General features: G+C 35.5%; 1 protein-coding gene across 4 annotated transcripts in view; it reads right to left on the reverse strand.

Moving 5' to 3' along the window:
- The window catches only part of Evi5 (ecotropic viral integration site 5), a 90,771-nt gene that overhangs the window by 12,928 nt on the left and 61,248 nt on the right, over positions 1-16,595 (reverse strand). For all 4 annotated transcript variants that reach the window (XM_068776418.1, XM_068776395.1, XM_068776402.1 and 1 more), the window contains 7 exons: positions 7,499-7,734; positions 6,640-6,831; positions 3,961-4,125; positions 2,790-2,984; positions 1,534-1,692; positions 1,138-1,371; positions 403-621 (listed from right to left, as the gene is read on the reverse strand). In XM_068776418.1, coding sequence (XP_068632519.1) covers positions 403-621; positions 1,138-1,371; positions 1,534-1,692; positions 2,790-2,984; positions 3,961-4,125; positions 6,640-6,831; positions 7,499-7,734 — 1,400 coding nt within the window. The remainder of the gene's footprint in view (positions 1-402; positions 622-1,137; positions 1,372-1,533; positions 1,693-2,789; positions 2,985-3,960; positions 4,126-6,639; positions 6,832-7,498; positions 7,735-16,595) is intronic.

Raw genomic sequence — 16,595 nt, forward strand, 5'->3', positions numbered from 1 at the left:
AAAATCGACACATGCTTGGAGGGTGTGCGTGTTTCAAACATGAGAAAAGGTAAAAGCTAATAAAAACAATAAGGCTGTTTTGTTTACCTGCTTTTGGTTATTAAACATCACTGTTCTAATTTCTCTTATACAGCTGCCCAAATGGGTTTATTAGAATCTGCAGCTTAGAGAACTATTAGCATAAAACCTATATTTAGATAAGAAATCTCGTGGACTCCCCGGGGAGTATTGCCTTGTACCGCTACATACTAAATTTTCATCGGATTGGGAGGCCGCTGAGCACCTAGATCGCTTAGGCGGATGCTTCATGGAGTAACTAGGACCTTAAGGTCCTTTTCAAAGTGACTTCGGCCTAGGCTTACGCTCGTCGATAGTACCCGTTCAATTATTTCTCTCGCTTACCTGAAGATGTGCGACGTTATTATCAACTTGCTGCCGACGGAGGCTTTTATTCTCGCTTTCCAGTTCCGCGATACGAGCGGTTAGTTCTCGCTCAGCTGCCTCTCTTTCAGCGGCATGTAGTCTAGCCCGCACTAGCTCTCGCTGCAGGCATCGGGCAAGCTCCTCTCCCTTAGCATTGTTACCCTCATTTCCTTCCAGCGAAGAGTGCCGCGAGTTGTTCTATAATTAAAATATATCATTATAATCAATTCAGACATAGGACATCCAAAGCTAGATAAAGCTTTCCTGCACAATTTTCCTATAGGATCGGTTGGAAGGGGTCTGCATTCAGAGTCTTCCAACGACTAACAACATTATCTATCCACATTGTGGGTGGATGTCTTGGCTCCGCTTGCCTGTTGTTTCCATTACAAGATCTTAATTACTCATTACTATTGTACTGAAGCAATCAAAATAAAAAAAGCACATCGTAAATATGCTCGAATTATCATCATCGTTATGTCAGGCCATAGACTTACACTACAAAGCCTTCCTTAAGGATCACCACCATGACCACTCATACATGTATAATGCAAGACATAGAAAATGATTTTTATTATTGTAGTATTTAATTAAGACTAAATGAATAAATATAATGATAAAGTAAAATTTATTATTCTATAGGATTTCTGCAACAGACCAATAACTCGACTAAGTCTATTGAGGGGGTTATTAAATAAAATAAAATTGTTTAACCTCGGCGATCGTCATCTCCAGAGATCGGATCTCGTCTTGGGCGACTGCCAGACGTTGCTGGGCATCGACATTAGCTCTGCGAAGCGCCTGCACCTCTCTAGCCAGAGCAAATGTCTCTTCTTCTCCCTCAGCTCGATCCACTTGCCCTTTCACCAACCTCTCAGCTAGAGCCGAACTTTCCTTTTCCAATAGCTCGACTCGTTGTTTCAAAAGTCTGTTTTCTTGTCGCAGGCACTGAAAATAATTATTGTTAAATTTAGGTAAAAAATAACACGAATTTTCTCACGAAAATTTATATATTCGTATTATATTTTTAATTCAAATGTTTAACAACAAAAAAGCCCTAAAACATAACAACACAAGAGTACAAAGAAGACTGATAAAGTGGAAACTCACCCGAAGCACTGCAATGTCTCCTTGTTCCTTAGTCTTAATGACAGTATATTCTTTCTCCAGTCTTTTCATTTTTTTAGGATTCACTTTAATTGAGTAAGCAAGGTTCATGAATCCATTTTTATCAGCTTCAGCTTTTGTCGGCAATTCCTTTTGAATATACTGTAATTAAAAATAAATATTAACACACTATATGGACTAATTGTTACATAAAAACTTTAAATTCTTTATTATTTTTAAATATACACTTTCATCCACATCATTATCCTTTCAGGCATAGGACGTCCACTGCTGGGTGCAGGTCACCCCGTTACAAATATAACCTGCTGCCTGCATCCACCGTCATCTGGCGACCCCATGTTGCGCTTTCCGGTAGCTATGCTCCACCCCAAAACCTTAAGAACTTTAACTTGTCAATGCACTAGACTATATTGGTTATTTATAAAAAAAAAAGAAATGAAACCCCGGGATTAGCTCTCTCCAGAGTTCGCTGCGCGACTGTAAACTTGCCGATGGTGTCCGATGTGAGAGACCACGTTTCAGTGCCGTAAGTCGACTCAGGTAAAATATATAGGCAGTAGACTTTCGTCTATATATTTATATTAGTCTAGTATATATACAGTCTAAATATTTCGTATATGAGCAGTAGACTTTCGTCTTAGGTATACAAGATGTTTCCTAGTTTCATAAACGATGCCCAGCCGAGTTGGATTCCACGATTGACGTCTTTATCAAAGTTTGACTTCTTTACTTTGATACTATGCATTCTTCTTCTATTTTTCAGGCGATAGACCGGTATTGTGTTGTCCGAATCCAGCGACTTCCTGAGACCTTAATTATGTTGTCGGTCACCTACTCACGCCCTGTCTCCTGGCGCGAGGTCGCCACTTGCCCCAACGGCTATTAGCTCTTTACTAGCTGTTCTTCTGTGGGTCACCTCATTTCTTTGCTCTCTGGGTGATCTTGAGCTTTCTTATAAAGCTCATAGTAAGCAACCACATCTCGGATCCCCATGTCATCACTGACAACACATACCGGTCAAAGACTTTCGTCTTCAGGTATTGCGGTATTTGGTACGAGATATATCAGAACTTTTAAAATTCTACACATACAAGTTGGATTCGGCGAGTTATCTCTTACTCGAAATTATACTTACCAAGCTGGATGTTTTGTATATACAGTAGACACAGTACAGCAACGTTATTTAAATTTAATGAGTAAATTATTTTTAAGGATTTTTATTATTTATTATTATTTACCATAAGTATAGATTCCATATCAAGGGATAACAGATCATCCTTCCCCAATGTGAGTAGAGCCAAAGCTACTTTAAAAACAATTTCAATGCCCTCTGATAAAAAGACATCCATTATTCTGCAAGCCAAGGGTAGTGTCAGTGTTGTCGTGAACAGGGTGAGGAACCAGCTGCTTGCGTATATAGTAGTACTAAAACCCTGCAAAAAGATTTCAATGTTAATTATGAAATAATTGCTACAATGAAATATTCCCAATAGAACTTTTGGGTCAATGAATTGTTAAAGTAAATCTACTTTACATTGTGTATAGAAATCATATTAATAAGTTTGGTATACAATACATTTATTTTTAGTGATATTTTTTTATTTTCTGATTCTGTAAGACAAGGTCGAGTACCCATCTCTTAAAAAAGAATTATCGACACCAGAGCTGTTAAGATCACCTTTAAGTGGACCACGATATGCAAAAGGTTGTAGTGCCACAGGTAAGCAATATGTTTAGTTTACTTGACTTTGGAAAAACCGTCAATGATTACATTGCTAGATAATGTTGTCTGAAATCTGAAAACCATCGACTGCAAGATCGATTTTTACTCAAAATGAGAAAATCGTATCGCTTCAATTAGTTTTACATCTTCCATGATGCAAAAATGAGTCACATTCTTTGCTTGCAGAAGCTACACATGACGTGCGATTAGCTTGTTGTTCTTTTTTTCAGTTGATACACGTCCACCGCAAGACATAGGCCAGCCTCCCTTTAAGGTCACTACGACGTTCGATGTGGAGCGATCCGCATCCAGCGACTTCCCGGTTCACCTAGTGGGGGCCCTACTCACATCGCTTGTACCGACTCGTGGAAGCAGCTTGACAACCTTTCGACCATCGGTCGCAAGGTCGATTTGTCCCGCCCATTGCCTAAAGCGGAAGAGCAACTCTCCGAGCTACGTCAGTGAATTTCGAAATTCCTTACAAAGCTCTCTCCATTGTTTTCTAGTTGAGCTTGTACCTTCTCATAAAGAAATTACTACTTGTTAATTTCTATGGTCTACAAATACTAATGCGTAGCCACAAAATGTTAATTTATTTGTAACAGTCACCGCCGCCATAATGTTAACGTCTTACTTCACATAAGGTATCTGCATGTGGATGCAATATTAATACATGGTATTTTTACCTGGGATTGAAAGTGAACGTGTAAATCTGGTAAGAGCTCTTGAACAAGGTTCTCTAGCTGGAACATGCAAAGTCCGAGTTCCGCCATGCTGGGTTTGAACATGTCCCTCATGCGATGCTGTTGCATTATCTTTACTAGAACCGCGAAGGCTTCCTCTTCTGGCATCTAGAAATAAATGAATAACTATATACCTACTATATTTACCCTTCCAGAGGGCAATTTTATACAATATGGACAACTAGGAAATGGATAAAATAAGTAAATAGAAAGGATGATTGATTATAAGTGTGAAATCTTTAAGACTTCTTGGTGACAAATGGGCTATAAATACAACCTTTAATAACCCATTAGTCAGCAAAAAGGTTTAAAGCTTTCACACCTATTTCCAAACACCTTGTGAAGTATGTATGTATATAATCCACTCTAAAACCCTATTGTAAGTCAACAGGCCTACTGGCTGTACTACAGGCATTAAAAAAGCTGCTGGTACAGGTAGTAAAAAATAATTCATTTTAATTCGAATTTTCAAATTGTTTTTACTATATTATTATAACGTTACTTTTTGTTTCTGAAACCATTGACTTCTTAAAGAGTCTACCATACGTTGCCTGATAGCAAATGAGCTATACATTCATCCATTCAAAGATTCTACATCTTTAACCAATAACTTAATGCTGATATTATAATGATCTAATCGACTATAAAATTAAGATACAAATAAATTAAAAGTCAATAGGAATGCACTTCCAAGCCATTGGTTCGATGCACGGTTCACATCAGAGGATTATTTACTGATTAGTAATATATATGCCAATGTAAAAGTGACCTAATTGGCTATGGAAATGAGTTGCAAATAAGTTTAAGATCACCGAACATGCAGCTTCCGAACCAGTGGTTCCATGCACGTTCCACATCAGAGGCATCAATAACGAACAGTTGTTGCTAGGTATATTGTTTTTTAATTTCTTGATAAGTAAGTAAGTATTGGACCCGTCGCATTTCAAACGAAAAAATAAATAAATACAACATATTTCAGTGGCCATTTTATACAGGATGACTGGAAATACATTTAAAAGCTTTTTGCTGACAAAGGCTTAACTTTTTATAAAACTTTTAGACTTATAACCAATCATCCTGAACAGAACGTACAAAAATAAAAGAAAAGGGTATATATGAAAAAACAGAGCGCGTACCGTTCTGCGGAATACGGAGGGTAGTATGATTTTTTTCTCTCTCTCCACTAGTTAGCAAATGCCAAAACTTCTATCAGGTCTATATCTCCAATTCGACGATGTATTCGATAAAAGTTGAAATGAAAACCTCAATATTTCATCAATGCCTATTTTGGTTAACATAACCTCTAAGTACTTTTTTAAGTAATAACTCACAAAATACCAATCACCCGAAAGTGTGCGATTCGCCAAAATATTTGTTTAAATATCTTCTTTGTAATGAAGTTTTCAAATACAGCCATGGGTCCTTATTTCGTCGACCACGTGGCCACGTGGTTATGACATTATCATTAACATCTACAAATTAATTTCTAACACAAACTAAGTACTAGAATGTATTAAACTAAAACCAAAAAAAAAATTCTGAATTTGAGTAAAAATGTTACTCGACCAGCATTTCTGGCTTAATTACGAAAAACACCACTTGAAGATCACTGTTATATATAACACACTTTTCCTTTGTAATTGTGTAAAAAAATACGAAATTGTTACACTCAAGCTATTTTTTCGAGTTTTTTAATGCACGTTAGTTACATGCACTAATTGCGTTCGCTGGGACGCCGCGCGCTGCAATCCGCATTTTTTTTTTGTTTTCTGCCTATACTTGCCATCGTTGCGGGATAAACAAAAACAACTTTGTCAAAAAACACGTTAAGTCATAAACGGTTATGACTAAACGAGTTTTTGAATTTGTAGGGACTAAATATAGATAAATACAAACCTATACCTATTCCGTTCTCATCATCATCATGCAAGAAGATAGACTTCCAATGTCAGGCAAAAGCCACAATGATCGGTTTTGCGCTGCCCGCATTCAGCAACTTCCCGAGACCTTGACCGACGTCGATTCATCAAACAGGGGACCTAACCACCCAGCCCGTCATCACTTTTTGTTATTTTTTACGTCTTGACTAATCACATGAATAACATACCATTCAGCATAAGACATATATGATAGTTACGGCTATTTCTCTAAAAGGCTACCTGTTTTCTGATAGTAGAAACAATTCTCCTCGAGTCGTAATCCTCATCGCTGAGGATCAAAACCCCTTTCACGGATGCTATCAGAGGGAGAGCTTTCGTGGAAAATTATTAAGTGGTGAGTTCCCGCGTCCTTCCACGCTCAGATTGTTACGGCCATTTAGCTCCCGTGAGCTCCTGTAGCCGCTTCGTAATTTAAACAGTGACAAAGTGGTCGGTTTACTTGACCGCCAAACAATGATCGACGTTGAGTTTTACGGCCGAGTTTTGTCACTCCCTGACCTACCATCATCCTTTAACATCCGGCATGGGACTCGCGGTGGAGGATATTGTCTTAATAGGAATAGTGGAAGTGATGCTATTCTTCAAGGTAGACCCGGATACCACAGTTGAAACAATAAAAAGCTAAAATCTAAGTAAACAAGGAGAAGTATGGTCATAATGTGGTAATGTAAAAGAGACAAACCTGCATCAGTAGCAATCCAACTATGAAGCCGGATCCTTGGCAATAGCCAACTTCGCGGTCGTGCAATGAGTAAGCCTTCATCACGTTGAATAAAGACTCCTGACCAAGACCGTCCTTTTCCTTGAAGAAGTCGTGTTCGGGGTACGTGCGAGCGATATCGCGGCGGATCACCTTCTCGCAAGCAGACTTTGCCTGTTGAAATAACATATTTATTAATGAGGTTATCGAGAAAACAGTTATTGTCCTAATTCAAAGTTCCACTTTCAATTGTTGACCCGTAACAAAAGATTTGTTCTTACAAACAGGTAACATGCGCAAGGGATATCTTTTAGTGGTACACTGATCTAGGGCATTTATACTTTCTAACTTCTAGTACTATTATTACAAGAAGTCAAAGTAATAAGGGAATTTTATTCTAATGTACCATGTATGGAATAATTTACGCTGTAGGGTGAAGCGCGTGTCATTCTTTTTAATGTAACTTCACCAAGCTTAACACAACTTTCTTTACAAATGTATTCAATGATGTACGTCGCGATTTTAACTAAATAAATAAAATATGATTTCAGTGAAAAAACACATATTAATTTACGGACGACAGAGGCTTGTTTTCGCTTGGTAATCGCGGTATGTGACCAATTGTCACACAAGGATGCAGTTAAACACTGACTCACACTGGTCTAGATAAATTGGCCGATTTATTCCCCCTCGTTTCTCCGATCCCCAAACTTCCACGACAAAAAAAATTAAATAATTCAAAGTTTAAATATTAAGAACAATAATTATATGTTATATTATACATATGTTGAATAGAACGCCAACGTAAAATACTATAAATTAATGTTATAAAAATATTTACCTTAATGTAAGAGGCATAAAGTTTCTTATCCGATGAGGAGTCCACCCCAGCGAGCAATTGCCAGACGATACCTCTGAAGTGGTGTGGTACACCTTGACGTACAAGGTCGCGTATAAATTGGTTGCGACGTCGCCATTCGACCTCCCAGTTGCTGACGATACGTCCCCAAAGACTCCAGAGGTCTTCTTCGCCATTGTTACCAGCTCTAGATTCTCCATCATGACTTGAGCTGGTTACTGGAAATATTTTACTAATTAATTTGTATGCCCATAGATATTGTAATTGAGTACAAAGAAATTATGAATTGGCGTACTAATAAACTTATGATAGTACGCGTAAAAGCAACTTTTGTTATCCGATAGCTGTTTTAACACATGTAAAAGATATTTCTATGTATGTACTGAGTCTATACAAAACCTCTGGTAACATAAGGCTCAGAGACGTCAAGTAGAGGTCAGCTAAGCTAAATTCCACCCCCAATGGGGGTCAAGGAGCCATTCCTCAAAAAATCACATTTTTAAAGTATAGCTCTTGTCGGTATAAAAGCTCGTTAGAATATTATTTTGCACACTTAAAGTCAAAATAGCTTTATTATATAATATGATTAAATTAGTTCGTGAGCGGACCCTACTGGGAAGAACTAACAACAAATTCAGTGGGGTTAGTAATTCTTTTTTTTTAATTTCCAATAAAGGATTTTATGAAATTACACCAACAAAAGACAGCGCTGGCCACGCGAGGCGAGAGAGACAAGTAGTATTTTTATCTATCATATTCCATTAAACTAACTATGATCATATTGTAATATTTAAAAGATGTTAAAATATAAAATAGTAAATAGGTAATAAATGTACACGATCACTATATATTTTACAGTAAACTTGAAAATAATTTGAAAGCATACGAACTTAATATTCAAAAGATAAATATTGAAACAAATTTATGTGACGGTTGTTTAACATAACTTATAGAATTTTGGAAATTCATGATTTAAGCAAATTGATGAATGATTTTCAAAATCGACATAATTATAAACAACAATGCAAATCCGTTGTCACGGCACTGTAATCGGTTTAACTATAATTAAACATTCTGCATACAGCCGTTCAGTTCAATTATCGAACGCCGTTATTAATTCCGCCTGCATAGGATATGGTATAATAGAATAGGCCGGTTCTCGATTATCGCATCTGAGGGGTTCTGCAATGACGTCGTCTCGCTTGCATTTCCAAATATTAAGGGCTAGGGAGTTACATGTAATCTCATTATTAATCCATACAATAGAGCAGTGAAGGGTGGTACTTTTTAAAAATATATAAGGAAAACTGAACCAAAACTAGTTTTAATTGTACCTACTAATTCATCACCAAGTTATAATTATAATTTCATCTCCTCGTTCAAGACTGAATGAAATCATATTCAATACTTTATTATTTTATTAATCATCAAGAAAATGAAAGCAATAGGTTTTGTACATTTTACATTTTTTTCTGTTATTAATATTACAAATATATTGCTTTTAATTTTAAACACAGGTACGATCTAAAAGTATAAATAATCATGATAATTGCAACCGGAGGAGGTCCACTGCACTAGGCTTTCTCCTATAAATCTCTAATAAAACCGGTAGGCAACAGTTTACATTCATCGTCTTCCGATGACTTTAACAAGATCGTTTGTTCACCACATGGATGGAAGTTTTATGCTGCGTTTGCTGGTACCCGCCGTCCCTTCTACGCGCCTATGCACTGGCACTTCAAATTGCTAAATATGTTAGGCTATGTCCGTTGCCCTCGTTTTTTTACGGAACTTCTTAGTTTTGATTGATTACCTTACAAAACTCCAGACCATAGGCCTCACCATGGGTTAAATAAACTAAAATAAAAATATTATAAAGCTTATCTATTATAATTTCAATAAGGTTGATGCCTTTTATGATACATTTAAATAATATTGATTTGCAACGATCTGAGCTTAAAGTATGCTAACGTAGAACTAATAAAATACTTAATACAATTTTAAAAAGAGAATAAAGGAAAATAATTGCTTAATAGAAGATTCTTGAAACAGCAACGTACTTTAAAAGATAATATAAGTGGAATTTTTCAATATTCGTTCGTAGAATATAAATACAAAATCAATAAAGGCGAACTGTTAAGAGAATAAGACAGTCGTCTATTAAGTTTTCGAGTGGCTCTTAAACTAATGTTTCGGCAAAAGGTATAAATTCAACGAATTTGATATCAGCTTTCTAAAATTCCCACAGCTGGGCTATAAGACTTTCAGATGGAATACATTGAATGCACAATTCTAATTGTGCGCAGTACAACTTCAGGTACAGTTGAAGATGTCCTTTGTCTCTCAGACCGCATACGGATTCCGTATTGCCTTTGAATCAAACATATATAGATAACGAGAAGTACCTCCTTTGTGCTTACCAAAATACTTTGCAAACTATAATACATTCTTTGTGTTTACTGCTGATGAAAATTCAAATAATAATTATAACAGTTCAACTAAAATCTTATTGGCAACAAAATTTTGGTACAAAATCGCTTAACGATCCATGGAGAAGACTGTGTTCAAGAGAAATTTTAGACATACCGGGACGAATGAGTAAGAGAACATCCGTAGATGACCATAAGTAACCGACTTAGTCCAGCGGATTGAAAAGTTGGTATAGCTGTGGGCAGGCCATGGTGTTCCCCTACCATAAACGGGGCCTTCGGAGACGCGGGAGTTTAGGGTGGGGGCCCTAAACTCCCACTAGCTTCGGCGACTCTGAGGCGGACAATGGTTCGACGTGGTTTCGAACCATCGTGATAGCATCAAGGGTTTCGGGGGTAGCGTATACACGCATACCCTGGGACGGGCTATCGAAAATAGCACGGCGCGAGGGAAGACCTCGTGGCCATCCCTGACCGAGAGATACCGCGGTTCCCCGTATAGCGCAGGGGGCGACCACCGGGGGGGGGGGAGTGTTTAATTGAACCCCCCAGGGTTTAGTGGAGTAGGAATCCCACATACCCCTGTCCTCCCCCCAAAAGCGGGGCATCTTAAACGTTCGGAAGATTTACTCCCGGAAATCAAAAAAAAAGCTGTGGGCAGGTCACATAGCGCGCAGAACTGCTGGCCGCTGGGACTCTGACATTGTGGAGTAGGGATCATGGACCGGCAAGGGGCATCAACAAACAAGTTGGACGCACTAACTTATTAAGTTGGTCCGAAGACACTGGATATTGACCGCTTCTATATGTTCTACGTTAAAATCTTGGAGCTTCGAATACTATGTATAAAGTATAACACATGGTATCAAATAAAATTTCATTTGATAAGCTCGCATTGATGTTGCACAATCTTTCAGCCAAAAACGGTTACCATCGCAGCGACCATCTTTAACGTAACTCAACAATGTAAAAGTCAGTTATGTGACGTTCCATACAATATTGTGGAAATTATTAATAACCATTTATTTATAGATATGTAGATGTTTCACTTTATGTTACGTCTAAAATTAAAGTTAATAATAAACGCCGTTTAACTATTCTAAAACGTCCGTATGGTTAGTCATAGAACGTCACACATTATAAAGCCAAGAGCCAATTAACGTCCTTTTGCGAGCTGAAGTGACACGTAACATGAACTCAAACAAATGGATTGGGAACATGACTGGTGCCGGTTCAGACAATATCATTCCAGTTTGTCATTACCTAATAGTACGACCAGTAAATTTTAACCTAAATGTAACGATTTTCACTAAATTTTATGTAGTTTTTATATAACATTTTTTTATCGGAGCGATGCCATTGCAAAACCTCCTTTTAGTTAAGTTATTAATTAATGGAGTTAAAAACAAATTTGTGTAAAACCTTGCTGAAGGAATATACATAATTTAACCGTTTTCAAGTACAATATCGTATTTGAAAAAGTCTATGTTACGCAGTGATCATTTAAAGTTCTATAAAATCATAAATGTATTACTATTTTTGCGGACCTAATCTATATAAGAAGCGCTAATTGCAAAACGCTTATTTTTGTAATTAATCATTGTTTGTTATTAGTACTACAAATAATGAATCGATGACTCTGATACACTTTTATTTAATTTTTTTCTATTGGACTATGACTGGCCAATAACGGTACGAAGTCCGTCGGACAAGCTAGTAATAAATTAAGTCATATGGATAAAAGATAATAAAAGCAGCATAAAAAATAAACAATGAAATTAAAAATAAAAATAAACAATAACCAAAATGACTATGTAAATTGTCTGGTATCTACATGAGCTACTTAAATAAAACAATATACAGTGATTATACATTCGGCATCGTTGCTTCACGGGAAACTTCATTTTATGAAAAACGAATAGACTTCAAGAGGAACTACCGTCAAATTTTATCAAGTTACTTATATGATGTCTTGCAGAAAAGCAACTAACTTTAACGTGTATTGCATAGTGTGTACATTCACATTTATAATTTAAATTCTTTAGAAATAAATGTAGCAACATAAACATAATAAGTCACGAGGACACAGGGAGCAAGAGATACTGCAAAACAGAATTAATATAAACATTCGCTATTCGGCAGCTATGCATTTGACATTTTCGTGGACAACTTCGCAAGCTTGCAGCACATTGCGCCCACCGGGCAAGTTAGTAAATTCCAATCTTCGCAAACGCATACATAATGTTACACAGATATTGAGTATTGTCGTAATATATCTATAATATAATTCAAAATACATACAGATGAAAAAAAAATAACAATAAAATACAAAAAATTCGCATATATTAAAGCATTGCTATTACTTTCAACTATGGTTTTCGAAATCAATTAATAAAGGTATAACACGGTATTCTTAACTACACTACATAATGTCAAACAATGTTTTAACAATTAAAATTCAAAATCTTAAGATTAAAGTTGGCAGAAATCGCAAGCCATATAATTTTTCGCATTCAAAAATAAACCACGTCATTTCTTCTGAGTGTATCATAAAAATGATATAAGAAATTTATACCGCATACGCGCTAAGCATACAGGCCTGCAAACTTACATTGCTTATGCATATATTTACATTACATTTTCGCATTTACAAAGTTTTCTATAAATAAAGAGATTAATAATAAAAAAAATTATAGTTAAATATCATATAAATTAGGTTGTTCTTTGCAAGTAGGAATGTTAGTTTGAGTATAAATAAATATAAAATAATCAAACATTCGACATAATACAGACAAAGCACAGATGACGAATATCGAAATGTTGTGGATGACCTAACGCTAAGCGTTGGGTAATCACGAACACAAGAAATGACAGACGGAACTAGTGTTCCACACGTACCCACACCTGTGGACACGATCACAATTAATGAATCTTTTAAAACTTTCAGACGCCAATACTAACATGCTTAAATTTTACATGTTCACTAACATATGTAGTATTCTTTTTCATTCACTCGTCGAATATAATTTGATATGTTTAAAGAATTAAACATAAATCAGTTTAAAAAGTTAATACAATGTAAAAGATTTTTAAAGTAATACTAGGTTTTTTTGGTTAAGGATATTTGTGAATGTGATCACAAAATAGGTTGTTGAGCGCTTTTCTATGACCAGGGCGCGCTAGGAACCCTAGTAATCATATATAGTAAGTTGGACGATACTATTTATTATAGAGGAGCTCAGTTTGAGTTTAGTTTAAAAAAAATAGATTCTTTCTGCCATTCTTTTTTAAAGAGATCAGTAGATAAGACGCCACGAACAGGCATGTTACTTTTAAAACCGTTTTATATAACATATTGCATTGTCTCTTCCCCTCTAGTAAACAAAGCAAATATCAAACGACACAATTCCGTTCGATATGCAATGCCTTCTCAAATACGCACGTAATCTCGTTCAGTGAGACTCGGGAGTAGTTTGAATTGTTGCTACGTAATTTCCCCTTCCTTTTAATACAGATAGACGACCGACCCCCTATATAACGGATTTGTGAATCCAGACGAACACATTGCATGTGCTTAATGGAGTATTTACCACCTGTTTTAGTATTTTAACCATTTTTGGTTAGTTAATACTTTGTGTTTTATTTTTGTACTTCAAAATTTTGAAGACAAAAAAGACATGAAGAAACAAAGAGTGCAATTTTTTAGCACTCACATCGAGTGGCGTGCATTTTGATTAAATTCGGTGAAACGGATGCGGAGTAACATGTGAGTTGACGCAAAAATTTACGTTCAGTGAGCACAAAAAGTTTCTAGTGCGTTCTGCGCGCTTATTCCGATCGATTTCGATTCGCTGGATAATTACAAAAGTATTTTTCATTGGCAGACGCCGGTTTAAACATTTATATTATACATATTTCAATTAATATACAAAAACAAATAAAAACACTTTATGTAGTGTTGTATGATCAATTTAGGGATATGCCTTAAACGATATGTTTTTTCTTCTTCGGTGTAAAGTCACCTAAACATAATATTAAAGTATTAGAGCTTATCAATTAGATTGATATTAGAAATAAAATAGCAACGCAGGTAGAAGATATATCGGCAATTTTTATTTTGTAAACGTTTTATTTCGTAATTGTTTTAAATTGTTTGTACGCATATATTAGCAATAATACATTAAATAATATCCGCAAATTGTTATCGTACTACTTTATGTTAGTTGAATTTATTTTAGAAATTTTGACAACGTCCAAATGAATATTCTGGCCGAGTTACACCTACAAGAGCTATTTGTTTTATACATATATTTTACATTTTTAATGAATGTACATGTTTAGTGGTATAAATTCAGATTTTTGATTGACGAGTAATGTACGACTAATTCTTAATAAATTACGCAGACCACGATGTTGAATTCTATCGATAACATATTTTTTAATAATTTTATAAAGTCCATGATGCTCGCAGGCAAACTATCAAGAAAAACACTTTAAACAAGACAAGGGGTAATTTCTCAGCATTCCATGCAGGGAACTTTGTATTGAAACGCATCGGGAACGTCTTTCATGGCTGAAGACCATTGCAGTCGGATTAAAGAGGCGACCTCGTATTGTATTGTTTTTCAATTTCACCGATTAGATTTCTCTCCACGCCTAACACATAAATGATCACCAATTCTGCTTTGGAAGCCCGTTTCAGCGATGAGCTGACGTTCTTTCTAGACAGGACTAAATCCTTCAGCAAGATAGAAATTTTCCTTTTATATCTCTCGGATTTTTAGTTCGCTTACTGGATTATCTTATTATATTCTTTCTAAGAGGCTCATGTGGTGATAAAAAAAAATTAATTGTAACAATAAAAGAAATTTCTGTAAGTGAGAAATATATGAGTACTTTATAAGTTGTGATCAATTTGTATCAAAGTGAAGGAATTATTAAATTAATTAATTATCATGATGTTTGCTTTGGTAGGAATCGTCACATGTTGAATCTCGACGTCTCATTTACCTTTTTTTCTCCAAACATTTTTGATAAAAATACTCCCGGGAAATACATAAGTATTTTAATAGTTGTGTAAATATTATTTACTGTGTTAACTGATATAGAACAGTATTGTTTAAACTCTAACAATACTGTTCAATGACACTTAATATAAATGTGAATTACTTTTTCGCCTGTATGTATCGTTTTAAAACGTATCTTATAAACGTATATTTTGTGTCAAAACATTTATGGTATAAGTTCAATGCCGAATTAAAAATATCGCTTTACAAATGTGAAAGAATTGTTTTAATAAAAAATAATTTATGAAATTTTAAAATGATAGCGTATACGTGCTGGATGCATGTTCATCACAGCGCATAATTTTAATTACCGAGGGTTTACGCGCTACGTTCGAGTTGTGTAAGAGTAGAATGAGGTACGACGGACTATCTATCTGCACGATTTTCATCATATGTGCATTTATTTTTTCGTTCAATTTGCCTATTTACGCTGTTACAACATTTTAAATATGAGCTCATCAATGCGCCAGATGGGATCTATACAACAAGGCTATACATTTTTTTAAAAATTTTGTTTGAAACTATATTTTTACGTTACTTTTGTAGTTTAGTTTAATTATTTCATACATTTATCAATGTTTTATATGAAACAAAGAAAGCACTTAAAGTATAACCTTTTGTTGAAAGCTAATGGCTCAGGTAAAAACTTTTATCATCACGGATCATAACGAGTTCTTTTTTTAGAAAAATATTCTTAGGAAGTAAATTTAGGTAGAAAAAAAATTGTATAAAAATATTAATTCATACAAAATTAAAATAAAAAAAAACTTAAAGCAGAAATAAGTTGGTAATATAATTTTAAAAGAACATCGTTATTATATTATTACACCGACGGTTGCTTACAATAGATTAACTTTAAGACGCGCACGACCATTGCGTCAATCGCTATTGCCAAGAAGATGTATGAAGAAATCGCTATTTTATATCCTTGAAGCACTGCAACTGATAGAAATGGTAACTATTGAAATTATTGCGGCGACAAATGTACTTATAGATATGATTTTGTGTATCAAAATATTGTTTTGGTTGGAAAAAAAAGTACATACCCAAGTTAATGTTTTCCAAAACACTGGCAACGTAGAATTCTAACACGCTAACACGGAACACGTCGTTTTTTTCATTCATCTCGCATCGCATTCCCCGTATCAAAATTTCCTTAACGTGATTTAAATATCTGACAACGCAGAAAAAGATAAGAGATATCGCATATACGATGATGCGATACTGCGTTTGAGATTAATCCGATTAGTTATGGTCTATTATTGCCTTCATCTAGCGCTCTAGTGTATTCGAAACTCAAGCATACAGTAAATTCACGTTAAGCGTTGATGTATACAAGACAGTTACTTTCTCACGTTAAATTTTTCCCGACCTGTACTAAGGGCATAAATATCACTGCCGCACTGCGATTCACAGTTGAATAACTTTCCCATGCACCTCCGTCTAGCACAAAACTATTTCTTTGAGCTGAAATCGATTGAATGCCTACACGTTTTTACACATCGGCTGTTTCTTTTGTAAAGGAGCGTACAGAACACATAAAAGAAGACCAGCGCCTCGTGCCTTCGGTTGTTGAACACTGAA

Source organism: Battus philenor, unplaced genomic scaffold (assembly GCF_028537555.1).
Source record: "Battus philenor isolate CCGP_79_NKW_IND1 unplaced genomic scaffold, ilBatPhil1.0.hap1 SCAF_1, whole genome shotgun sequence".
NCBI classification, from domain to species: Eukaryota; Metazoa; Arthropoda; class Insecta; order Lepidoptera; family Papilionidae; genus Battus; species Battus philenor.